The sequence below is a fragment of the Girardinichthys multiradiatus genome, chromosome 14 (genome assembly GCF_021462225.1).
Source record: "Girardinichthys multiradiatus isolate DD_20200921_A chromosome 14, DD_fGirMul_XY1, whole genome shotgun sequence".
Classification (NCBI taxonomy): Eukaryota; Metazoa; Chordata; class Actinopteri; order Cyprinodontiformes; family Goodeidae; genus Girardinichthys; species Girardinichthys multiradiatus.
The window spans coordinates 12,853,187-12,879,946 of record NC_061807.1 but is presented as its reverse complement, the minus strand read 5'-3'; the positions used below and the strand labels follow the sequence as shown (position 1 = coordinate 12,879,946).

General features: G+C 40.2%; 1 protein-coding gene across 12 annotated transcripts; it reads left to right on the top strand.

The window, feature by feature from the left end:
- The first annotated feature begins 2,321 nt into the window (after positions 1-2,321).
- Positions 2,322-26,696, top strand: LOC124880487 (SH3 domain-containing protein 19-like). Of its 12 annotated transcripts, XM_047385629.1 has the most exons (18): positions 2,705-2,789; positions 11,791-11,827; positions 13,499-13,598; positions 14,601-14,641; positions 15,627-15,684; positions 16,228-16,363; positions 16,531-16,687; positions 16,766-17,950; positions 20,564-20,620; positions 21,902-22,136; positions 22,586-22,841; positions 22,928-23,137; positions 23,994-24,040; positions 24,146-24,396; positions 25,185-25,210; positions 25,368-25,542; positions 25,811-25,905; positions 25,989-26,696. In XM_047385629.1, exons 3-18 carry the CDS (start codon positions 13,591-13,593, stop codon positions 26,094-26,096), a joined length of 3,045 nt encoding a protein of 1,014 aa, XP_047241585.1. In that variant the 5' UTR covers positions 2,705-2,789; positions 11,791-11,827; positions 13,499-13,590; the 3' UTR covers positions 26,097-26,696. The 12 variants fall into 12 exon arrangements, 10 of the variants coding, with proteins under 10 accessions (XP_047241584.1, XP_047241588.1, XP_047241586.1 ...); XM_047385627.1 differs by lacking the exon at positions 13,499-13,598 and having other exon boundaries at positions 2,564-2,789; XM_047385625.1 differs by lacking the exons at positions 11,791-11,827; positions 13,499-13,598 and having other exon boundaries at positions 2,324-2,789; positions 25,188-25,210.
- Positions 26,697-26,760: the final 64 nt, after the last annotated feature.

Below are 26,760 nucleotides of genomic sequence, written 5' to 3'. Positions count from 1 at the left end.
AATCGGTGAACAATGTTGTACCAAACCTTGTTTTATTTTTTTTTAAATATCCGGCTAGTAACAATAATATGTGCAACTTTATTCCGTTGCTTAAATTTGTAAAAGAAAAAGGCGAAGAACATGGCGATAAGGATTTAAAATGTCCTACAAAATAAGTGGCAAGAATTTTATTTAGTTTGGATGCAGCAGCAACTTGTTTTCAGTGTATCTCAGTCTGTTTCTCTTTTGTGTTGTTAGCCATGTGATGACTTCCAGCTGCTTTAATTTTATTCCACTGCACTCAAACTGATGATAAAATGATTTCAAGCAATCAGTCCAAACAGCCCATGAACAGACGGTGGACTTCCATCTGTTACCGTATACATATTTAATATATATTGTTGTTTTGAATCCTGACCAAGCTTCGAGCTGGCAGGTCATTCATATTGCTACAGTCCTCTCAGTGTGGTTGGTTTGGATGTCCTTGAGGGCGTTTTAAGTCTCCTTTGTGTCTATTTTTAAAGTTATTTGTTTCTGTTGTTTTATTATTTGTTCTACTAAGGCTACACTGTGTGTTACTGTCTACATTTGATGTTTGAAGCACGTTGCATAAACAATTATGAACAAATCTTTTTTACATCAATACTAAAAGGGTAATTTTATTGGGTACAAACAGCATTTACCATGTTAAGAGCTAATCCACACAGGTTTAACAATAATAGATAAACTTTGTGCAAGGGGAAATATATATAATCGATGATGGAAACACTATAAGCATAAAAACATCTATTTTTCCCCTTATTCCCTTTAGCTTCCATCTCAGCCCATCCTTTGCCTCCTCTTCTACCACATCAACCATGTTCTTCACTAAATCCATGAACCTGCTCTGTGATCTCTCCTAAGGTGTCCCTCATATCTTGCTGCTCTACATCTTTTGCTCTATATGTCCACTGTCCCTCCGATAATACATGTCCTAATGATCTAAGCCTCACCTCTCTAACTTACCCCACAGACTGCTCTAACTTTCTTCAATTATTGGTTTAAGAGTTTGTAGCATAAGTGACTTTTGTTCACAGTAATCAGACAGTAAATATGCAGACGTAAAGGGGGAAACACATGCAGGAAGAGGTCATAAGGTTGGGAAACGAATTTAGGATGATACTCGCTCTACTGCTACGCCACTCGCCACCCTAAGTCCCAACTTCCTGCTCCCAGCATCTGATCATCTTAGGCTTCAGCTCCTTTCTTTTCTCAGTGACACCGTCGCTACATTATGTCAAAACAGGTCTCAGTATCATCTTGTAAAGCTTCCCGTTCTCTCCTTCAGCCATCCTTCTGTTACAGATCTCTCCTGGCACTCATCTCCATCTACTCTACCCTGCCGGTTCTAGCTTCTTCACCTCTCTTGTACCATGTTATCCAATCTGTTGGTAATGTATATTTACTTTTTAATCATGTCTCACAATCTAGTAAAAGGGTTAACAGTTCTGAAAAAGGGGCCGTGTCTCCAAGAAAGGCCTGTTTTCATTTACAAAGCATAATCAAAATCAAAAACCTATTTTCTCAGACTGATACTAAGAAAACAATCCATTGAATTGTCACTAAAGCTTTTTGAAATGTGTCATTAATTAAAAGGTTTTTCAAAAATGAAGGTTAAATTCAGTTAATATTGAAGTACTTTGGGAAAAACAGATAACTGTGTTCTAATTTCGTGTATAATAAAATATGTTTGACATTTTCTTAAAATAAAAAAAGCAGTATTAAAAAAGTGTGCATCAAGAATAAATGTGCTCTATTGTTTCCAGATACTGAGCTTAAACTAATTTGAATTTTAATAAAGATTTTAAAGAATTTACAAAAAAAAAACGAGTTATACAGAGGAAAATATTAAAAGTCATAATTACACATCTCTGTTGTAGTTGTATTTTTTGCTGCTTGCATTTGTGGCGTTACATTTCATACAGCAAATAAATCTGACCAAATAATGAACATTTTGTTTTTATTGACTGAAAGCACAACAAATCAAACATGGCCGCTGCTTCCAAACTCTGCAGATTTTATAATGAAATGCTGACCAACCCTGAGTTCATTTACAGCCGTCATTCTTTATCCAGGAGGATATTTATTTAGTCACGAATGTAAAATGACTAATTCTTATTAACCTTTTGAATTTAGTACGAGCACACTAGACGGCTAATTATGTTTCGCAGAATAATTTAAATTAAATGTTAGGACACTGCTGTTTCTGCTGGGTAAACTGAAATGTTGCTTTGGGCCCCATCAAACCTAGGATCGCCTCTGCAGCTAATTATCATTTTCGCTCATCTCCATTTTTTTTTTTTTTTTCAGTTGGTGACGTCACGTTGCCGGAGCTCGTGCGGCTCCGTGTCAGGAGCTCGCGGGGAAACAGGGAAGCTTGTAGAAAGTCTTCAGACGAAACGGGATTTCAGAGCCAGTTTCCACCGGACACCCGCGGCGGTTTTTACACAGTTTTACCCGTGAACGACCTCCGGACTCCGGGGGAGACGTTTTCGAGCTGAAAAGTTACCCGTGCTTAGGTGAACTCGTCCCGGGTTGCGGTGGATGTTAAGCGACGAAGAAGCGGAGGAAAACGGGAGGGGAGATGAAAACATCGCTGCGGTTTCTGTGCTGAACCGGGGCTCAGTTTCCACCCGGACACGCAGAAGGGCAAAAGCAAGAGGCAAAGAGGGGTTTAAACATGGCAGAGGCTCGGTCGGAGGAAGAGGAGGAAAACCTGAGGAGAGACACCCGGGAACAAGTGGTCCGACGACAGCCGAACAGCTCCGGAGGTAAACAGAGCAGAAAAAGGCTCATATTACGGGTCTGTTTCAAACTCTATGCACCTGCTGACATCTCAGTGTATTCATACGTGTGGGAAAAACACGCTGTCATGGCTAAATGGGATTTATTACACAGGAAGAATAACTTTACCCTATAACTAGTCTCCATAACAACACATTTTCATTAACTCAATTAAAGTGCACTGTCTCTTTAAAGGTGCGGCAGTATTGTTCCCAGCTTCAAATGAACCCTGCTGTGATATTTGAAGTATTCTTGTGAAATACTTTACTGTGAGGTATTTATTATCAGTACATACTGATTAAAGTGACCTTCCTCTCCTCTTCAGCCAAAGTATCAACTTTAAACACCACCTTGTCTAATCTTAAAATCAACCTACACTCAGTAGACTCATTAAATATAGTATTTAAAATGTTTTATTTGACTTCTAAGCCTCCGTAAAGTTTCCTGTAAAGCTTTATGTTTAGGCTAACTACTGATGCAGATTAATTAAGTTAGGTTTGTTAGCAATGCTGGAGCACCTTCTGATAAGATTAAGGTTGTTTGTGAACAATTAAGACATTTTACATCAAAATGTGTTAAATGTTGTAATCCAAATTAGGGTTGAAGCAATTAATCTTATTAATCGATTATTTAGTAATCAAATAATCGTTAGTTGCAGTATACAAACCCTGAAACATGCGATTTGCTGAAAGAACAACCCGCTCAGAGCGATAATTAGGCCAGAAATATTTAGATTTTGCATTTAAGATGAAAAACCTTCTTTGTCTGTAAATATCTTCTATCCAGAACTAATCTAGTGGCATAACTGTAGCTTCGTCTGGTTCAAATCCTGTAAAAATCTCCTATCAAGCAGCTGTTGCTCTCTGATTATTCAAAAATAGTAATCAGCAGATTAATAGAAAACATATTGAAGTAAACGATCTAAGTGATGTTTGATTATTGTTTGGTCCTAGTAGCTAGAAGAAATGACAATAATCTTTTTATTCAGCCAAAAGATCACATTTTGTTTCCATAGAAAGTGTTTCCACCATTGAAAAAACACCCAGCAATTTTGTTTCTCCTTCTGAAACTAAGATAAAAACAGTTTTATGGTTCTGATGGAAAGGTTCTTGTGGGGCTGATGAAGTATGAACTCATGCATCAGATCAGCGTCTTCAGGTAAATCAGACACACCCGAACAGTAACTGCATTTTTATTCTCATCAGGATTAAAAATATTAAAAATAAATGATATCTGCTGTATGTTTACTTTATGTTTTCATCAGAGAGCTTCTTAAAACTTCAGCCCACAAATAACAAGGTTTTATTTTAAGGGGACAGAGTGTTATTTTGACTAATTAATCGACTGGTTGCCAGACAGCAGCCGGCAACTCGTTGATAGCAACAGAACTACTGTAAAACTTTATGCTCAGACCTGGAATAGTTGGTTCATTTACAGTATTTTTATTCACCCAGTTGTTGGTAAGTGCTTTAATCGATTGAGAAAAATGATATTTGATTGTAGGTTCCTCTTCTTTATCCTCTAAAGGATCTTATTTGTAAACCCTGGAGTCCTGGCTGGACAGATACGCAGTTCTAACATGTTAGCTTAGAGTTTCTTGCTATTTTTGTGAGATGACATGACCTGAAGGATCACTCTGGTATCACTGAAGGAAAACATCCAACAGGATTATCAATGATAACACGCCACAAATCTGTTGTGAAGATTAAAGTTTGAACTTAGCTGCTTACGCTTTGCACTCAGTGACTCAGCGAGACAAGTGTGGGCAATCCATGCGGTGTCAGAGTGGGCGTGGATTGCCTCGACCCCAAGCCATAAACCTTCAAGCCAACTTTCAGTTGCATCGCTGCTCGGTCCAAAGTTCGCAGAAACCAAACTCAGGGAAGGCCTGCTCCTCCGTGACTAACCGCCATTTGATTCTCCACATATCTCCTCATTTGCCAGAATATTTTTGGTTCATTTATCAAAACAGAAAGCAGTCATTTTACACCTTTACCTGTTCGTGACTGTTCTTTGTTACTGTGTGAGTAATGCAGGTGTAATCCCATATAAACCTAGCAGATGATGCCTGTACTTGTTCCCTGCGGTTAAGGTGGCTGTAAATGTAGAAAAACTGCAACCTGCTGCACATCTAAGCAGGTTTTTAAACAGTTATCCTCCTCAGTAGCACCAGTTTTATGTCGTAATTGTTTTGCTTCCCCTTGAGGTTATTTAAATTCTCTTGGTTTAGACGTCAACAACTTTTGCCGGATTTGAAGTGTTGTGGTTGCAGCTTTAATCATCACAAGCCAGCCAGATGCCACAACGTTGCTATTTTCAGTTGTTTTTAACAGAGAAATTATAACTTACTAAAAGATGGTAGCTGTGGATTCCTTTATAGAAAGTCACAGTTTTAGATTTTCCTTTTTAGCCCCAAATTCACAGCCTTGGATTTTACTCTCACTTTCTTATTTAGAAAGTTTATTTTCACATGTCTGCTTCTAATTTTATTTAAAAAAATATTGTTTCCTGCCAGACTCCCAGATTCTATCAACCTTTTAACATCAGGAGATATTAACGTCTGGATGTCTCATCTACAGTTAGGCAAAGGTCGGTGATGAACAAAAGATGGAAACATTCAAACAGAAAATAAAGAAGTGAAGGAACCAAGCAATGCGCCACATTAGAGCGGAGTATTTTCAAGCAGATTAATGAAGTTAAACAGGAAGAGGAAAAAGCTCATTTAGATTAGATTGGACTAGACTGGATAGTCCAGTAGCTTCATTTGAATTTTACCAGCTAATTTTACTGGATTTTAGGGAAAAAACACAGTTTCAGTCAGCCAAAGTCAATAAGGATCCACTTCATCCTATTTAGAACGATAAAAAGCAAACTAAAACGTGGGTTAAGTTCAAATAAGCACCAGACTTGACTGTTCCTGGGATTTTCCTCAGGTTTACTGCTGTAATGCTTCCCTATAATATAACAGGGTTAAATTACAGAGTTTAAACCGAGTCAGACCTCATGAATAAACGAAGGTCCGTGTCTGACCTCCTTCACAGAGAGAAAGACCAAATATAAACGGAGCAAACTATTTACAACCAGTGGTTTACTTTTAGCTGTTGCTTGTTTAGGCTGTTAATGTTAAACTGCCGACCTCTTTCAGCAGGACAGGACCTGGTGCAGGTTTAAAGCTAATTCAGATGCTAATCAGCCTGGCCAGCGACGGCTTGGATGGTACATTTCCTGCCTCATGCAGACAGACCCTGTCTGTCTGTAATATAATATCAGTCCAGGTGGTTTTAGGGTTGCATCTCTTTCTGTTTACTGTGAAGTTTGTGAAGGGGCCGTGCTATAGTCGCACAGAGGTTTTTCTTTTCACTAGATGGTTTTATTTCTTCTTCTCAAGTTGAAATCTTCCTAATTCAAGTTTTATGGCAGCATTGCTGCATGTTTAATGTATGTTTATCTTTATTTATTTATCCCTGGATAGGTTTCTGTTCTTAACTTGGTTTCACCGAATCCTTCCTTGTTCCTTTCCGAGGGTTACTACCACTTTGACGCTAGTTTTAATCGTTAACCCGTGTTTGTCAACCAAAGCAAAACATTCATTATAAAACCAGCAAATACTTTCAGGTTTCAGGTGGGTAATGTGTCTGAACGTTTATAATAAACCCGCTTTATTTTTTAGCAGTGTTACAGTTTGATGTTGACATATTTAATTAAATGCTGTGACTTTTGTGCATTTATGTTGTCGACTATATTTGTCAAACGCTCTCAATGTTGACATTATAACAGCCGTTATATATTATATTATAACAGCTCTGCTGCTGCATATCCTGGATAACATAACAGGACGGATGTTGGACCTTCAGTACAGGAAGTAAACAAACGTAGATGACAACCAGAACGGAGACCCGTACCTCATTAATACACTTATGTCCCCTGTGGTGGACCAGACTTAAACAAGGACAAAAGTTGTTCAAAAACTGGAAAAACTTCAATTTAATACTGTCAAAAATAGTTAACAAAAGGTCAACTTCAATACAAAAATATCTCAGATAATAAATGACAGGAGTTTAGGCCCAACTCAGCTGAGGTCAACTGAACAGCAACAAAACTCAAAACAAAACTGACCTCCAGACCAAAAAACAAAAACTACTTAAATAGGGGTGGAATAACCTAGACTTACCACAACATAAAAAGAACAACAAATGGAAAACAATACATACAAACTAATTAACAAACATAAATGACACAAATTAATCTTTAACTTAACACAAATAAGTGAATATTAAAGTGACAAAATAACAACTTTATCAAGTTAAGAAGTGAAGTCCCCTCCTCAGTCTTTTGGAATAATGATATCTTCCTGATTTCCACCTCCAGATGGTTTGCGTTTGCAGAACCTCAAAGAAAAAAAACCAAGTATAAGTAAACCATTCAGACAAATCTTAACTAAAGTGTGCACCCATTAGAAAATAAAATAACTTAAACTTATGTAGAGTGTCATCTGAAACTAATAAATGTAAAACAATGAAACATTACTAACACTTTGTGGTGGTGGTAGAAGCATCCACCACATCCCTCAACTAGATGAGAAGGAATGTCCCTTTGGCTCCGATGGTTTTCTGCTGGCTGGTGATGTTGCACCTGGTTTGTAGACCAGTTTTGTTCACGCAAACAAGTTTGTACCTGTTTTTAATACATGCAAACTGTTGAAGATCAGGGCCTAAATGTTCACCTTTAATTATAACATTTTGGATAATGAATCATGAGCTGGAATGTCTGATGTTTTGCCAAGAATCCACGTACCCTCGTTCTCCCAGCTCTCTGATAGATCAGAGCTGCTCTGAAGCAGCTGAAGATATCTCACTATGATCGAGTTTTCAGGGCTACAGGAAGCACCGGAAAACAAAGATATGAGGAATTACCTTTTAGAGCTGCTACAATAAGAACATTAATCAGGAACTATTTTTCTAATCTGTCTTTTTGACCTTTTAAATATAAAAAAACAGAGAAAAGTCCAGCATGTTTACAGTCTTATTAAACAAATAATTATGCTTTATCCACTACAAGGTCAACATATGAACCAAAATATCATTCCCAGATTACTTGATCATGGGAATGAAATTCAATCTCCATTTTTACTGGTTTTATTGGGACAGAAGACCGCCTGCTTTAGTTCCTCCACTGGTGTTTCCGAGAAAGACCTTAAAGCCAGAACAGAACCAGAACGAATCTGAGATTTATAAACTGATCATGAATCTTACTTTAATTTTCTTAACTCTGGTGGTCAGAACCGTCCCTGTAGGCTTGTTTTCTTCAGCTGTTTGGAGCATGCAGCGATTCCCCTCCCCCACCTGTTGCTGTGCCATGCCAGTCAGCTGTCTCACGGAAAGCTTCGTCTTTTCTTTCTCTTAGAAGGAAACCAGTTTATTCAGTGGAAACTAAAGGACTACTTTACCTAAAACTGTTACTAAATTTAGTGGGTTTTTATTCCTAGTTTGTTTTAAGTCTGTGTAAAAAAAATAAATCTAAATGACCGCTGCATGTTGCTTACATTATTTAAATTTTAGCAGCAGTAGAAATGGATGTTGTAGACTTAGCTTTGCTCTTTTAAATTTAAGTAGTTGGGTCATTTTATGCATTTTTGTGTTAATATCATGAAACGGTTGTATTTTTCCTCAAGTTTATCCTATAAAATGAAGAAGACAAGAGAACATACCATTTAAGTCATGTAGATGTATGTTGATCTTTTAAGTGAGGAAATGGGTACGAGAAAAGCTACTGGTCTAAACCTGCTGGTATTTACAGTCAGAGCACTAATTAACTGGATCTGTGATGGTCTCCACATTCTTACAAGTAACATTCAATAACTTGTGTTTCTCAGACTCTGAGCTTAATTATTTTCTTTAGCTTACATCGTTACATTTTTAAATCAGTGCTTTTATTTCTTCCCTCTCAGACAATATGTCGCAACACAATGAAAGATTAATAATAACATTGACTGGTTGTCTGCCGAGCAGATGATAAATAACGTGATTGTCAGCAGAGTTGTGGCTCGGCTCTCAGAGGGTCTACGTCAATCTGTTATTCATTTTTCTGGCATCTGGACTCTTTTTTTTTTTTTTTTTTTTTTTTAAAGGCAGGAGGTTGTTATTGTTGTTTCGACTCAGGCAAAGGAAGCTTAATGAAACCTTGCAATCGACCATCTCAAGTTAAGCCAGAGCTCCTTTTCTCACCGACGTTATCAGAAACATGTTGGATGTTGGTGACACGTTGAACTGGCTCTAAATGTTGAACACTTTTCACACAGATGCTCGTCTTGGTGTCCAACGGGTGAGAAAAGTCACATGGGAGGGCTTCAGTTTGTTGATTGTGTAGGAAAATGTATCTAGTAGTAGACTTATTAATAGGAAGCTTTAAGTTTGCTCTGTTTTCATCTGATAGAGCAGTTTTTATCAACAAGTTTGCATCTTAAATATCAGTATTTTACTTTTTTGTCCTGAGGTTCTTGTGTTTAACAAGGTTTCTTCAAACCTGAAAGCCTCCACTGACTTGCAGAGATATTAACCTTTTGCTTGGTTTCTTTTTCTGGGGAAAAAACATTCCATCTTTTTACTTTAACCCTTGACCTCTGAACTCTTCCTGATGACGAGTGCAGAGTAAAATGTGCTGCGTTGGTCATCTGCGTGTGTGAACGCAGCTCCAGCACCAAGCTAAGACAAACATCTGGAAATGTTAAAACACTGGTGACTCCTGCAGAATCCTGCTGCAGCCAATCACAGCCTCACTTCCTGGAAGCTCTCGGCCAATCGGGGAGCCAGCTGGAGCTGATGGGTGGTCCGCTTAAGAGTTTCAGACACTGAGAAAGTAGAGAAGAAGCAGACAGAAGAGTGAGGAGATTCATTTTCAAGTTTTAAACCCGCAGAACAAACAGAAAACTAAGAAATAAAATCCTTTCAGATGAGCAAATGTTCAGTTCTTTAAGGTTCTGGAGCAAATCAAGCTGACCTGGTTTACAGTTTGGACTGTGAAGAAGAGGAGGGGAAAGGAGGTAGGAAATGGAAAAATTCATATCCACACAGGAAAATCTTTTCCTCTCTAGTTGTTTTGTGAAAGTTTGAACATGTGATTGAAGGAGCTTCAGCTGAAACGTGTAATCTGTTCTTCGTTTCCGTTTTTCTTGGTTGATGCTAGTTTTGATGAGCGGACAGATAAACATCTATCTGAGGGATGGGACTGACTCTTCCTCTCATTGTCTAGCTGGGCTTTTAGCGATGGGATTAAGCTCTTCTCTGTTTGTCAGCTGGGAATGGAAGACGGCTTCTTGCTGATCATGTCTGTCTTTAACTCATCCCAGGTTTAGTTGTGGATTTATTCACAGAAATACAGTGAAAAGTTCAGTGCCATTTTCCACAAAATGACGGCTTAATCAAAGTTTGTTCAGTATTTTCCTGTTGCTGCCTCATCCTGTTACCCCAGGAAACCTTTAAATAAGACTTTCCTTTGTTTGCGAGCAAAAATCGCAAGTCATCAAGAAAACTGGTGGAGAAGTGGTGGTTTATGAAGGAAAGGAACGGAAAAAAGGTGGTGCCTGTGTTGAAAGTTCAACAATAAGTAGGCAGATAAAAACAGTGATTCATCTTGTGTTCAAAAGGTTTAGATGAGCTCATCGCTTTTCTTTCTGTTCATGTTCGCTACAAAGATACCAGAATAAACAAGAATCCATGAATCTGTCGACCTTCCTGTACAGATGTATCTACTTCCTGCACACATGAACTAACTGGATGAATCAAAAGTAGCAAGAAACACTCAGCATGTAGAGTAACACGGTTGTTTGGGTACAAAATGATCCAGGCTTGGTCCTCCCACAGTTCACAGGTCAGAGCCCGGTGTAGGGGAGTTTTTCTTTCCCTGCTTCGTGCAAATCATAATATTTATCCTTAGAGATACTCTGAGTATTTGGTTAATGACCAGATTGGGCCGTTTTCCACCTCACCAGCTGTCCGGAACATCAACAGTCCGATCTTTTTCCGATCAGTGATTGGTAAGGACACCAACAGTCTTCAGTGTGGAAGCTGTTACCGAGCGGAGAATCTTAAAGTCGACTATATTTAGTAGAAGTGAGCCGGTTCTGGTCACTTGGCTCCGTTTTGATCACTGTTTGGGTGCAAAAAGGTGTCATATGGTCAACTGGTCAACAATTACGGTCAATAGGACGTATGAAAAATGTCTGGAAAATAAAATAGATTTAAATTAAATTGTACATGAGACTTCCCTGTTTTGATTTACCTCCAGAAATCCTTTACATCCTGGATAAATAGACTGCTGATATCAGAAAATAGAAGTAGGAAGAGAAGAAATGGTACAAATACAGACTAATCACTGATTTATCTGTTTTTCCTGGTTTATCCCTAACGTTTTGCTTTGTTACAAAAGGAGAGTTATTTTATTTCCGATCTGCCATATGTTTGTTACATATTATTGTCTTCTGCGGTTGTATTCTGTGGGATAACACAAAATAAAAGCTGCTGGTGTCTTTTTTTCTATTTTTAGAGCTGTTACATTATATCCAGATTAAATACATGAAATGACTGTCATGATAAAATCAATATGAGCAACAAAACAACCCAGCCTGCCTGGATGCTGCATCGATGCTACATGTAAGCTGTGTTTCTACACCACGCTGCTTCCTAACAACACATTTGACCAGTTAGATTGAATTTAGCTGACTTTGACACACACACACACACACACACACACACGATATAATTTACAGACCTTACTAAAGCTCACAGAGTGAAGAGAACATCCTGATTATAGGGACAGAAGAGGGTTGGGTCGTGGGAGACGTTACTTCATTGCAGTCGGTATTGTTACCATATTCAGACTGCGTGTTTTCCTAATAATGTGAAGCTCTTTTTTTTTTTTTGTCAGGTTAGCTGCTAAATGTTTCAGTTTACAGATACAATAAATTCAATCTACTATTCGGCTTCTCCTCAGGTCGCCCTGACAGACGCAAGCCAGAACAACGCCACAGGTAGGAGGTTTCTCTTTCCCTCATCTCTGCCTGTCAGGTTGAGCAGCGGCCACCAGGAAGGGCGCTCTCATTTCTCCCCCCGTGTAGGAGACAGCTTGGTTCAATCAGTGGTATTTGATGTCGAATCCAGGTGAAAGGTTTTGGATCTCCGCTTCCTGACGGTTGTTTTAAGTGAGTTTGGATTATCTGGCTGAGCAGAACAAACGAGAAACGTCTTCAGATGTTCAGGAAACATTTGCATGCAGTTAACTGCAGCTCAGACATTTCTTCTGTTTCCTTGCAGACTTCCAAGTTTAACTTTTCTCCCCTTTGGTCATTACACTCTCCTGAAAGTATTTAGTCTGTTGGCTGGTTGGCATAGCGACCTGTAAAAGTCAGCGAGCCCCCCCCCCCCCGAGTTTATTCATTAAAAACAGGGGAACCTGATCCATGATTCGGGTTTGAATCATTTAAACCGCTCTGGTTCTGCCGGTGCCACGTTAGGTTTTACATGTTAATTAAGTTACCTACAAATTATCAGAGGCTTGTGCCGCAGTAATTACTTTCAGCTCCTGACCTTTAGCAAAACACATGTTTAAAAGTGGAAAACAAAGGCAGCTTTGAATGCAGTCCCTTAAATCCCCCACAGAGGATGACTCAGAACTGTAAACCACATCATAAACCAACCAGAGAGGTTGGAAACCATTATTTATATGATCTTAGAGAAGAAGGATAACATTCAGAAATAAATCCTTATTAAGAGCCTTCTTTTAAAGTCTGGATGTATTGCAGGTTTCTTGCTGTTAAAAAGGAGTTATCGTTTCCTTCTATGACGGCTTTGTCCCGATAGCTTTATATGGTTAGCTCATTTTAATTTACTGTATAATAATGATGCTCATCTTGGACTGTAGGTTGGATCTAAATATGACAACATTATTGGAATGTATTTCATTGAATTTGATTATATTGAATTGGGACAGCATGGTTCTTATATAACTGAATTTAAATTAGATGGTTTGTTTTTATAAAGTGCCTGGAGACGACATCTGCTGTAATTTAAAGCTAAATACATAAAGAGGAATTTGAGTATCATAAAAAAAAAAATGACTCAACTATCTGTGTTACTATCAAACAGTGCAGTTAGATGCAGTTTATTATTCAAAGTAGTTAAAAAGTTTTCTATCTAAGGAAAACCCAGCAGATTGCATCCAGTTGGTGACTTGCAGCATTCACTCCTCCTGGATGAGCATGAAGAAACAGTGGATTAGGTTAGACCTGCAGCAGGTTTTTTGTTGCTGAGTACGACTGTCGTGGTTTTAATGAATGCGTTCATTAAACATCTTGTTCTCTTCACACAGTAAACTTTATGGATAAAATAAGCCTCCCTTTTACATTTTATTCCCTCATCTTCAGTAGATTCCGACACCATTTTTCTGTGTTTTTTGCTGAATGACAAAACTTGCACCTGCAACCTACATTTCTGTGCAACAGAGACAAACCGGTTGACATTGAACAATGCAGTATCTAAATCTGATGCACATTTTAAGGATATAATCTTAATTTGATCTAATTGGCTTCATAAGGTTCACTGTCCAACATCCAGCTGTTATTTATCAGAACCGTCGTTTTCCTGAGCCTCTCCAGACACCAGCTCAACTAACGGGTTTCTGTTCACTTATTTGTTCATTCTAGCTTGTTCTAAAGACTTCTCCACCATTGAAGTTTAGTCAGCTGCTCGTCCTCCTCATTCCCAGGATTCTCCAGCATCTCCCTCAGAGAGACTCATGTTTTGGTAACTAGGACAGAAGTTTTCTGAACAACTGGGCTGTTAAAGTGCAAAACTGGTTTTGTTTTAAAATACTGACGACCCCCCCACCCCTGCATTTCTATCGGCCTGAACTGCTCTGCTGTCAGTCAGATAAACTCACACCCAGCCATGATGTAATGGAGCAGAAATAATCCAGCATGCCTGAGCAAACTAACTGAAACTTCAGAGGAAGTCATTTAATACATGTTTCATTTCAGTGGCTTCATCCGTAAGCTATTTATTTAAACAGGAACACAACATGGGTTGTTTTTCCATCAGAGTATCAATGAGTTATTTGTCTGTTAATAGGAAACTCTCCAAGAAAAACGTTTGGACCCAAACACTGAAAGACAACAGAGTTATAGGAATATTTTCCAATAAAAACCAACAGCTTTGGCTTTGTTTTTGACTTTCCTCTGATCCTGGAGCTCCTGGAGGATGACGGACGTCTGACTTTAGCAACGCGGTCCAGGAAAAGTGTTTTTGTTCTGTGTTTACAGAAAGTCTTAACAAACCCGATGTTAATCCCGGGCGAATCTTTGGCTTCTCACTACCTGGTAGCAGTTTGTGCAGAGATCAAGGTTTCATGTTTTTAATGTTGATTCTTTGAGATAAAGCTTTGAATCTATTTATTCATGTCATTTTAAATACTTTGTGCACTTTTCTGCTCTATCGCATCATGATTATTTAATGTCTGGAGACCCAGCAGGGGTTTACCTTCATGGTCATTCATTCATGCTTCCTTTGTTCCTAAATATGAAGAGATTATTCGTTTTTGCATAGACGAATGTTGAAGCATTTGTTGTTTAACTTGCACCATATTAGCTCTGCGTGGACATAATTGTCATAACAAAATAACTTTCGTAAATTCTCAATACTGAAGATATCAGCATTATTTACCGCTGAAAAGCATGAAGAGTGTTTTAAAAGGTGAAAGACAAAGAAGAGTTGTGAAATAGTGATGTTTTCTGTCTCCTCTCTCTGCAGCCAAGGTCCTCTCTCCTCCATCCGAGCCGTCATCAAGAGAAGTAGGTGACAACCTCTCTATGACCTATGTTCAGTAGAAACATCAGCACAAGCAGCCTTTAATCCACATTTACTCAAGTTGAATACCATCAACCAGAAGAAAATCTTAGCGGTTCATTGATGGGTTTTTATTCCAGCAGAAAAAAGAAGGAATTATACCATTTACCAAATATATTCCAAAGCATCTGTCCCCATCGTTTTATCTGAGCTTTTTGAGCTCGAACTAAGGTTCAATAAAGTCCATGTCTATGGACCCATCCTCTCACATGGCTCTAGAATACAGACCCATATATATGGGTTTTTAGTATCTGAAATGCTCCACATGTTCTGCTTCTGCAAAGTTAAATCTGTTTCAAGAGGTCAAAGTTTCTTAGCTGGATCATCCAATCGACGGCTCCCACACATCTGATTTCATATTTTGATGTTCTAGCAGAGCTTTAAATACGGCTGTTTGGACCTGAATGAAACGTCAGGATTACAGATCCTGACATAAGGAGCTAATAAAAGGAAAACAAGCTTCTTGCATTTATTGCAAAGGTGTAGAGGCTTGTCGTATTTAAGTGTATTACTTGGAGTTTAGGTCCAAAGGTTTCTGGCACAACTTCACCTGCTTCCCAGGTGCATGAAGACGGATAAAGATCTGATGAGCTGGAGGCTCCAGCAACGCCTGAAATACTGAGGAAACTCATTTCTTAGCAGACCTCCAGTTTAAAACAGTAAAAACATCAGTTTAAAATTAAACTCTATAACATTTTAACGGCATAAAAAAAATAACCCATTAAATGTGACTTCTGGTTCTGTTCATAGAAGCATTGTTCTGCTAACTTTCGAGACATTGGTCCATGCTTTGAAACATGGCTCAGGTTCAGCATGTGAAGCTACAGATAATTACATAACGATACGTTTTAGATAACTAACCTCATATTCTTTCAGCTCTACTGTCTGCTTTCATTTCATGTTGTCTGCTTGTGTTTTTTCTCTCGTCAGCTTCGAGGTCCTCGGTCTTAGAGACACCCAGAGACCGGGACCGAGACCGGGACCGGAGGTAGAACCGTTGGATCATTTGATCTCAGCTGAAATAAATGCAGTGAAGCCAGTGTCCTCCAGCACATGTCGGCTAAATTATAGCTGTTGATTTGAATGCATTTCTGTCTGAATGTGCTGAAAGGTTGGCAATAAATAACTATTTACGCAAGAGCACGATTCAGTTTGCAACAAACATGTTTTATAATAAAACGGGTTTGAGCAGAACTTTAAACATACGAAGTTCATTTTGTCTTCAGAGAGATGCAGTTGTCCAAAAATGATGATTTTATTTTAAAATAGTTTCTCTTTTGTTTGACTCAACAAACAGCAAGTTGTTAATTATAACAAAGATTACATATTTCTTATTGATAACCTTGATGAATAGATGTTAGTAACTATAAGAACAAAATACTTTCCACATCGTGAATGGAAGAAAAGATTTCATTTATGATTCCTGGGGCTTCATTTGATTAGTTATTAGGAACTAATTGGATTTGATTGGTACGTCTCAACAGTCTTCTCCTCATTTTCTCTTTATGACTTCCTGTTTGTCGGTTGCTAGGCGACCAGAGATCACCATCTTGGCAGCAGAACCGCTGCCCTCCACCTCCTGGTTTCCAGGAGCCGTTGGAGGAATCCCACCTCCGCCTCCTCCACCCGCACATATCTGGGGATCCACAATCGCTCCGTCTGTTCAGGTGAGGTCCCATTTTAACAGGATGTTATACCTTAAAACTTTAATGTTCATTTCTTCCTATTAATAGGACATTTAGCAGCAGATGTACAACTATTATATACGTGCATACTTTGTGTTCTGTGTTTACCTGCCTGGCAACCTAACTTTAAAGTTTGTTTCCTTCCTCAGCCTCCTCCCTCCTACGAGGAGGTGATCCGAGAGAAAACACAGGAGCAGGTTCTCCTTCCTTCTGCTTCCTCCTCTTCCTCCTCACCTCTGGTTTTTAGAACAACCATCGCCACGCAGACTGAGCCAGGATCTGCTCCTGATCCTCAGGAGACTCGTGGTAAACTAGGAACCTGATAGGACCGTGTTATAAATGTGCTTTTATGTTTAAATGTTTCATATTTGTTTCTGTTCTCAGAAAGAAGAGCAGCGAGACCCCCACGGCCGCCTCCCCCGAGACCATCGAATGTTGACTTCAACATCACCTCCAGCCAGTCAACTGTTAGCTCTTCGGAGACGAGCAGCGTCGCTACAAACACACGTCCTGACCCGTTAACACACACCTCCACACACACCCAGTGCTCCTCGTTCCTCGGTGACCAGCATTTACCTTCAACATCAACCTGTGGGGCTCAAACCGACCAGTGTTTGCCTGCTGCGGAACAGGCTCCTCCTCCTGACACATCCCCACATGTCCTGTTGGAGCGTCCCAGGCCACGCCCTCGTACTAGGCTAGGTCGCCAGCCAGTAAACAACGAGGTTAAAGTTCAGACTCTGGTGAAACTGCGCGAGGACGGTTTGGCCACGTTAACTGCCCGGGCAGCCAGCGACGGCACAAACCCGGAGGCGAGCCAGGGGACGTATCTTCAGGAGCTGCTGGAGGCGTTCAGTTCGGACGACTGGGGCTTCCCTGATCACAGCAGCGAGCGCAGCCAGTCAGAGAGCGAGGAAGAGGACGGCGAGGACATGGCGACTCTAAGAGCCAGGATACAAGCATTCGAGCAGCAGCAGCCGGCCGCTGATGGGAGCTGTGGAGACACTACGGACATAGATACTGGGAATCTTGAGGGTTTTGTTGCCACTAAAAGACCTGAGCCTCGACCACGGCCTCGTCTCCAGGGTCAACCACCCAAATCTAACCCACCTGTCGTTGCTCCAAAACCCAAAAGCTTTTCACCTCCTCCCAAACCCTCCAGCAAGGTATTCTGGGAAGATGGAGGTGTTACAGTGGAAACAGGAAACACAGAAACATCTGAAACCGCCCCTGCAGAGTCAAACTCTGAAGCTCAAACTTCTGAAGAACCATCGGCGAAGTCTGATCCAGGATCAGAACTCAAACCTACCCAAACCTCTGAAAAGCCCGCCATAACACCAAAACCAAAGACTGTTTCAGAACCGCTCCCATCTAGTACCCCTGTCCCGGCTCCGAGGCCTCCTCCACCCAAACTCACGCGCTCTGTCAGCGGAAGTCCCTCCCCTCCGCATCCCCTACCACCACGCAGGCCTCCAGTGGCCCCCAGAGCCAGCCTGGGAGCTCCACAGCAGGAAAAGAGCTCAGTGGAGGCTGGAGGTGAACCTGCGCAGAACACCATGACCCAAACTGGTGAGGGCTGTCTTAGTCAGGTTACATTTTAAGAATCCAGCACATTATCTCTCAGTTATAACGGTGCAGCAGCAACACAACGTCTTTGTTTTTTCTCAGTCATCAGCATCTTCATCAGGTGTTTTGATGCTGCTTGACCTCTTTGACACTCAGTGGAAAAGCTGTGACTCAGCTCAGGAAGATAACCTGCCTCTATGTTTGGTGTCATTAAATCATTTTCAGCTGATCTGAAGGACCACGTTTATTCTGGTTTTCATGACTTCGCCTGAGCAGCGATGGTGGTTGAACTCTGAAAGCTTGATTTGATGTGGTTGTGAAACTCGACATGTTTTGTTGCAAAGGGTTCTGGTTATTTCCCAGATATTTACCAGAGAGGAAGTGCTTCCTGTTTACGCTGCGTATCAACCTGATAACCTGAATGAGCAGCCGCTGCAGATAAGGAAGTGAAGTTATTGACTGGACTGCACAATGACCCACAGATGATCTTCAGATCTGATGATTATTATCAGCTCTGTTTAACTCTGAAGTTGAATGCTGCAGTAGTCACTCAAATTAAAATGGTCTAAAATCCTAAAAAATAGCCTCAATATCCCAGGTCTAGTTTTCACTTTAAACCTGATCTTTAACCAGAGATCAGCTCAGCAACTAAAGCTAAATAACCATCACATATCCTCATAACAATCCCCAAATAAACAACAGTTGATGACAACTCGCTCCATATAAAAACATTGCATTGATGCACGTTGAGATTAACACCTCGGCTTCTCAGAGCAGAATCACAAACATGAATAGAACGAGGTGTTGTCCTCAGGAAACAACGACGCTGCTTCTCATCGTCAGGGCATCACTTTTCTGACCACCTTTTTTTCTTTTTTTTTTTATTGACATTTTGAAATTGGTTTAATTGAATTGAAATTTATTTTTATTCTTTACAAGAATGGCTTAAGGCATACATGTCGGCAGTCTTCCTTATTCAGGGAAAACGTTATTTATACCTTCATGCGCTACATTGTTGTTTTTCCTGTTTTCGATGCTGACAGGATAACTTCAGTGATCTCTGGGCGATAATAGATGACTTGTTTCAGAGCAGGAGCTGCATGGCTGCCTGCTGAACTAGTGAGGTTGCACAGAGCGTGGAGACGGTGTAGAGCAGGGATGTCAAAGTCAAATACACCGAGGGCCAAAAAACCAAATTTCCTACAAGCCAAGGGCCAGACTGGTTCAATGTTTATTAAAACATATTGAAATGATTGCACATAGCCTATTGAACCAAGACCTAACACAGAGTACATTATTTAATATTTAAATGAATAAAGCAATATTTTGTTATGGCTCTGTCAGTCACCTCAAGGGGAAACATTTTCAACAGGCAAACAGCAAAAAAATTTCATTGGTTTGAAAAACAAAGTATGTTTCTTAATATCAAGATGAATACATAAATAAAAGTGTGTGCATTATAAACTTTATATTGCATTATATTCTTTCATTACAGCCCAACTTTCTACACAGAAGACACACAGGTTTGCCTTTTGCCTCCGTGAACATGTAGGGGGGTACCTGAAAGTTGATCTCTGCTGTGATTGCTGATGAACAACGAAGCCGCTTGTGCACGCTACAGTGACTTCGCCGACTACCGTTGCATTGTGGGGAATGTAGTGTTGGTGCGTACAAAACGCCAGCGGGCGGCTGTGTCCTGCGGGCTGGTTCTAATAGTAATTAAATATCATCCAGGGGGCCATAGATAATTAATTTGCGGGCCGGAGTCGGCCCGCGGGCCTTGACTTTGACATATGTAGTGTAGAGCAACCTTGTTGCCGTTGAAACATGCTGATGGTTCACTCCACGTCTGATTCTCCATCGTCGCTGCTGCCTTACAAATGTTAATGACCCCAAATAGCAGACTCTCTTGATGGCGGGGAGTCCTCTTCATTTTGTTTTGCTTGTAATTTTTAAAGTGGCACAACAGAAGGTAGAAAGTACCATGAACATTCTGCTTATGTTCAGGTTTTAGACAATGCTTTGGTACATGTGTCCTAAAAAATGGTTTTTTTTGTTCAGTAACACCCTTGATGACATGACTAACCCTCGTCCTGTAACCGGTGGGTTGCTGGTTCAAACCCCTGCCTGCTGATGGTGCTCATCGGGCCTTATGGCGCTGATTGTATGGCAGCACCACTTCTGTTAGCCACAGCTGCCCTGGGGTAGACTGAGTCCTCAGACTGGATAAAAGTGCTATAGAACTGCAAGCCGTTCACCATTTCTATCTGAAGGAAGATGCTGCTTATTATCCGCACAAGACAATTCATTCTGGTGCCTTTTTAATAGACACAAAATGGCAAATAAATTACTTATTTTTCTGTACTTCAAAGGTTTTCTGACAGACTCGTAACTGTAAAAGTTAGTTCTGAATTCTGAGATTTATTTGGTCGTAAACATCTTTTAAATGGCAATCAGTCACAAAATTCATTAAAAGTCAAAAATAAATAAAAAAATACCCTTAATTTATCTTAATTTATCTTAATCAGGGTCCTAACTAACAGCAGCATTATGAGTAAAAAATCTCTCAATGTTTTGTCCTCATGATTTTTCATGTTGTGTTTATGTCCTGTTCAGTTACAGGAGGAAGTATCGGTTCCACCGTCAAACCGGCAGCGCCGACTTCCCCTCGCGGTGAGACTGCTGTCCCTGCAGTGTGTGTGATCTGTGTGTGATCTGGATGTAGCTGCAGCACACTGGGGTGTTTGAGAGCTCAGTGACACAAATGAAGCTCATTTGTTTTGTGGCAGGAAAACATTCAAACATGTGCTGCGTGTTTGTATGTGACTGTGTGCTTGGGTCTGACACAAAGAGGGAGGATTGTGTTGTGCAATCTAAACTTTGTGGGAGGAAAATGGGATGGTTGTGTGAGAAGAAACAAGCCCCCTCTGTTGTTGCGTACTTAAAGTGTGTATAAGCCTCAGTGTGTGTTGCTGGCTGTGTTTTCAGCTGTTTTATTCCCTCTTGCTGCAGACGTTAGGTGGCTTTTTGTTGTAGGAATCGAAGCCTGCCACTGCGTACACTTAAATGTCCGCTCTCAAAATAGCAAAGTATTCACTGTCATCCTGCGAAATACGACACTGAAGTTCTGCAAAAACATGTTGTCTACAGTCAGTGAAAAGGTAGGCTGACCCAGTTGAGCCTGAAACAAAGTAAAACAGTGCATGTGTGAGTATTTAGTAAAACTCTGAGAATCCAATGCATATTGTAAAAAAAAACAGTAAAATGTTTAAAAATACACTCAGCGACCCAGATACCGATCATCCAGTAATGACTGGGATCTGTAGTTTATACGATACATCAGAGAATTTCATTTTTAAGTTGTCTATTATTTATGTGTCACTCAGGAAGGCTCATTTTTTTTACAAAGTTTCCCAAATTGCTGGAAAGACGTCTGGAACTCAGTCCTGACACATAAACCCGCTCCGAAGAAGTCGGGCTTAAGCACAAAGTGTGGTCCTCATCCATAGGAGCCTGACGTCCAAATGAAGTTTCTTCTAAATGCTCCGTGCTGAAAAACAATGTAGAAGAATAAGAAGTACAGTAAGAAACAACAGCATGAACTGCTTGTAACTAAAGCTGCATTTTATGCCGATGTCATATCGGATCATTGCAGCGACACAGCAGATAAATAAACTCAGTAACCAGCGATGGTCCACTGATGAAGGTGCAGGTATCATGTGAAGGGTTTTTTCCACATCTACATGTTTGATATGATTCGGGTGTGTTGGAGGGGAATAAAACAATAGAAATATGTTATAAAAGTAGTTTTGAAAATCTTGCAGAGAACTGCTGGGTATTTATGCTTCACTTTAATCTTCTTGCAGGTTTTGTTGCTGATTTATTTATTTATTTTAGGAGGTTAACCATAATCTGTTGAATAAATACAATTAGACATCTGCTTTTCACTTCCAGCTCCAAATCTGGCCCCCAAACCAACTGCAGTAGCACCAGCACGTCCAGATCCAAACCCAGTCCCTCCTAAACCCACAGCTGTCAATCCTGCTGCACCCAGCAAACCTCCCGGACCACCAAAACCCCCAACAGCAGCTCCGGCCCCAGCCATGAGGAAAAGCTCCATACCTCAGTCCAAAGCTGAAACTAGCAACCCTGCAAACCCGGGCTCCTCAGAACCTTCTCTCCCTCAGCGGTAAGAAAAGATGGATGTCATCACATTAAAGAGGAGTGAATAATTGGGCCTAAACACGTTAATTAAGAGCCACATTCTGTCTGTTGATGTGGGTTTGACCTCTAGGTCAACAGCCGTGTTTGGGTTAAGGTTTACTGGAGCGTAGGAGGTTTTTATCGCATCCATATTCAGACCAGGGTTTAGGGTTTGATGAAGAAATAATTTTTCCATTTCAGTACTTTTACTTCAGTTTCTATGTTTCTGAGAATGTTTGCAAGTATTTCGGTAAGGTAGCTGAAGAAACTCACACATTGCACAGCTTTTATTCAGACATATTTACTGTGGAAAGCAGTGTTTGTACGATATTTTTTAAAGTAACCCTTTGGTCCTAAGATTAAGCTAAAAGGATTACAAGTTCAGACTTGGTTTTGTTTCCTTCATATTGGGTCTTTTTTCTTCTTCTTTTCAAGTCCAACAAGCGTTAAACTCCTCCCTCTTCGTCCTCCACCAATCAAATCTGCCCCAGGCAGACCGCCGCCCCCAGCCATTAACGCAGCATCCTCAACCAATCAGATCGCTGCTTCTAATGCCGTACCTGCTGTCTCCACTTCACCTGCTGGACAGACCTCCTCATCTCCTTCAACAGCCAATCAGAGGGTGGCAAGAAAAGGACCACCTCTACCGCCTCGCCCTAAACCTGGACACCCACTGTTTGACAGCTACATGGTACTCAGACACATGCACATAAAAAAATACATCTCAGATAGTCCTGATGTTCGTTTTTCAGAATTTCATTTAAATTTGTTTCCCAGAAACAGGAAGTCCTGATTGTCCTGGACGACCCAAACCCTGCTCCTGCTGAGACACAGCAGTCAAATGAAGGGAATGATCCCAGTAGCGTTGCGCCCCTCATCAGCCCGTCTCTGTGTCTCCTGGACTCGGACCCCCAGCCAGAGCCGGTCCAAGATAAGGACAGCGAGTCAAAAATGGCCATAGAAGACCTCAACCCATCAACCTTCCAAGTACCGCTCAGGCAGTTTTTATATCGTTTTAAGATGCCAAAAAAATCATTTTATTTGTTCATTGTAAAAAGTTTATTCTTGAAACTGTGATTCCTGGAATCTTATTGACCAAATATTGATTCTTAAGATAATTACAGCTGGTCCTCATCACTGAGATGGTGAAAACCCCAAAACAATCTTTAATGCTTTTCACTTTTAGCTTTTCTCTCACTGCTGGATGTTCGCCTGAGCTGCTGGAGCTGTTAGGCATGAGATGACGTGCTGGCCTGAAGTAGAATGGAAAACAGAAGAGATCTATAGCATCTATTTGAATATATTACTTTTCATTTTTCATTACTAAAGAAAAACCCCATTTGAGAGTCAGTGTACATATTCCTAGAGCATTATATATCTAATATTCCTGATTAATTCATCGTTCAGTCCTTCAGGAGCCAAAGTTTGAAGTGTAAAAATAAGCCTCATGTTGTATAAGTAACACCACTAGGTGGCAGAGTAACCAGTTTAATACCACAAAGCTGCAGTGAGGAAATATGGTTGCTTTAAGAGTTCACTGCAGCGGCGGCAACAAATCAGACAAATCCTGTGTGGTTGCAGAGGTCTTCTGCTTTATGATTATGAAGAAAGGCAGATCCTAGAAAATAAATCAGACTTCAGGATATTCCAGTACATTTTCAAAGTGTATTATAGATGGAAAACGTTAATAAATACAGCTACATTGTTTTCCTTTGTTATAGATGAAGTTTATACAGTCGTAAGGTTCAAACCGACAGTGAAGACATCATATTTTTACACAAACTAAAGCATAATAAGCAGCACTAACAGGACTCTGATGCAGGTTTTCTTTGTCTTTCTCCAGTCTATCCTGCCTGCTGAGCTCAAAGAGCAACTGGACTCTCCTGTCAGGTGAGAGAGCAACAACACGATGAATTAAAGCTAAAAACCTCAAGAACTGTAGAAAACCACACAGATACTAATCCCATGAATGTTACACGATGTCGGTTTCTACAGCGGCCCACGATGTGTCGCTCTGTTTGACTACGAGGGAGAGGATGATGACGAGCTCACCTTCTCTCAGGGCGACGTCATCGGCCTCCTGGAGCTGGTTGATGAGGAGTGGGGGCGGGGCCAGATCCATGGGCGAACTGGAATATTTCCACTGAACTTCACAGAGGTGGTGGAGCTCCTCCCAAAGCCTACATCCTCACCAGGAGAAACGTCTAAACAAGAGTCAGCAGAAACAGGAGGAACAGAAAACTGTGGTGAGACAAAGAAAGCTCGTATTCTCCTTTACTTTGCTGACTCAAATGTCTACTTTAATAACCACAGTCGATGTCCCCTAAGATAAGTTGGTAAGGAGGGTCCCACTGGAGCATCTGTTCAAAACTGTCTACAAAATATCACCACATATGATCAAATTTGACTTACAAATAAAATCTTTCCCTATGCCACACATTTAGATGGAAGCTCAGCAACCAGCAGATCATCAGCAGATCTTCTGATGTTTCTGTTTAATCAGATTCTCTGACCTGAAGGAAATCCATAAAAACATCTAGATTATATATTAGACACAGGGGATAAATAAGACCTTATGATGGTAGTGTACCTTCTGTGATTGAGCAGTCAGGATTATATCTGTAGCAGAGAGGCCCAGCACAGCTAGTCATCACCAGTTTGGACGTCGTGGTTTCTTCTAAGGTCAGTATCTGAATGACACGACACCAGACAGCCTCACAATGTAAATATAGAGTCTCTCTAGAATATCCTTCTTGATTGAATCAAAGCCTCAGAGTACAGGAGCTGTAGATGTAATTATACACGAGTCTTTTAGCACAATAACCGAGAATTCTCCTTTTAAAAAGTCATTTATTTGTTGGACTAGCAAACAGTGAGCACAGCTAGTTTTTAAACATGTTTATGTAAAAGTATAATTGGATAAATATGGTTTCGTTGTAAGCTTCTTGTGTTTCCTCTACATTCATTTAAAGCTACTTAGACCTGGTTTTGTCTGTATGAATAATCTGTTGTCTTGTTTTTTATTTTTCCCCAGCAGCAGTCAAACCATCAGAATTAGAGGTGAGTAGTTGTATTTTCTGTTATTGTCAAATATTTTCTATGGTGCCACCTAATATATCATTAAAACTTATACAACGTGTCCTTGAAAGCAGCACTGATTTTTGTCCGTTTTTTGTGATTATTTAGTCTCTGAAACTGAGTTTATTTGTGTAAAAAGACAGATGAGTGGGTGCTGGCACTGTTCGACTTCCCGGGTCAGACTGTAGAGGACTTGTCCTTCCACAAGGGGGAGCTGATTCAAGTGACGAAGCATGTCGATGCAGAGTGGAGGAGAGGAAGACTGGATGGGAGGGAGGGTCTTTATCCTGCTGCCTTCACACAACCCTGTCAGGGTACAAAGGATCCACTCGTTTATAAAGCAGCTGATTTAGGGTCAAAGCCACCATTAAGGCTTTAGACAAAGGAAAATAAAACAAGGAATATTAGCAAGAAAATTAGTTTACAGTTAAGTTTGAGTCACATTAGTCTGTTGAATATTAGCTTATACTAATTAAAAAACACTTTTTAACCTGTCTGCCTGATATTTCATGGAGTGAGAGTTCATGGGTTTGTTGACCTAAAAATGCAACTTCAAATATTTATTTATTTATTTTTAATCAGCTCAGCCAATCACAGGCCAGCAGTCTGCAGCAAAGGGAACAGCTAAAGCTGTGTTTGATTTCACGGCAGAGAACGAGGATGAGCTCACATTGAAGGTGGATCTTCTTTGTTAGATTAAATGCTAAGGATGCCTTCAAATCGTGTTGAAAGATGCATTTTATTCTGTCTTCTTCTGTAGGTCGGTGACGTCATCACCCACGTGGAGTCTGTTGATGAGCAATGGATTCTGGGAGCTGTGGGCGGAAAGCGTGGGATGGTGCCTAGAAACTACATTTCATTGCTCTGATGAGGAATCTGCTCGGTCAGCTGATGTGGAAAAGTTGAAACCACATCGTTAAACAGACTTTTGAACTTTTAACGACACCACGGGGAGGTTTCCTGGGGTTGTTATTTTATTTAGAGTGTTTTTGGATGAAAACATGAATCCATTCCAGTGTTTTTAGACTGAGCTTTTTTATTGCCAGGCAGATATTAAAGGACCTACAGTAAATCAGCCTGAATTGTTGTTATTGGTGGAGTTGTTACTAAGCTGAAGAAGGAGGGAGTCGGCATGTTTTGATTTCATTTGGACATCTGAGATGAAATGAACTGAAATGATTTACACATTGTTGCTAGTTTGTTTTATCTGGACTTGATTATTATTTTTATGCACTGTTTTACCTGACTAGTAGGAGGACTGAAGATCGTAGACCACAGCATGATGGGAATTATTGGAAAAAAGATCAGATCCCTTTTCTTCTTTACTTCTCATTAATTCTTTCTTTATTCTGTTTTCAGTTGTTAAACATCAACTCTTATGACCTGTCTGTAAATCGAAAATATGCAATTAATTCACTTTAACGGAACCGTTAATTGATTATTCAAAATAAAGGATATTGTTTCCTTTTTTCATCTCAAACGTCTGGTGATTGGACTAAAACACGAAAAACGTTGAGCTGTAAACTCAGCTG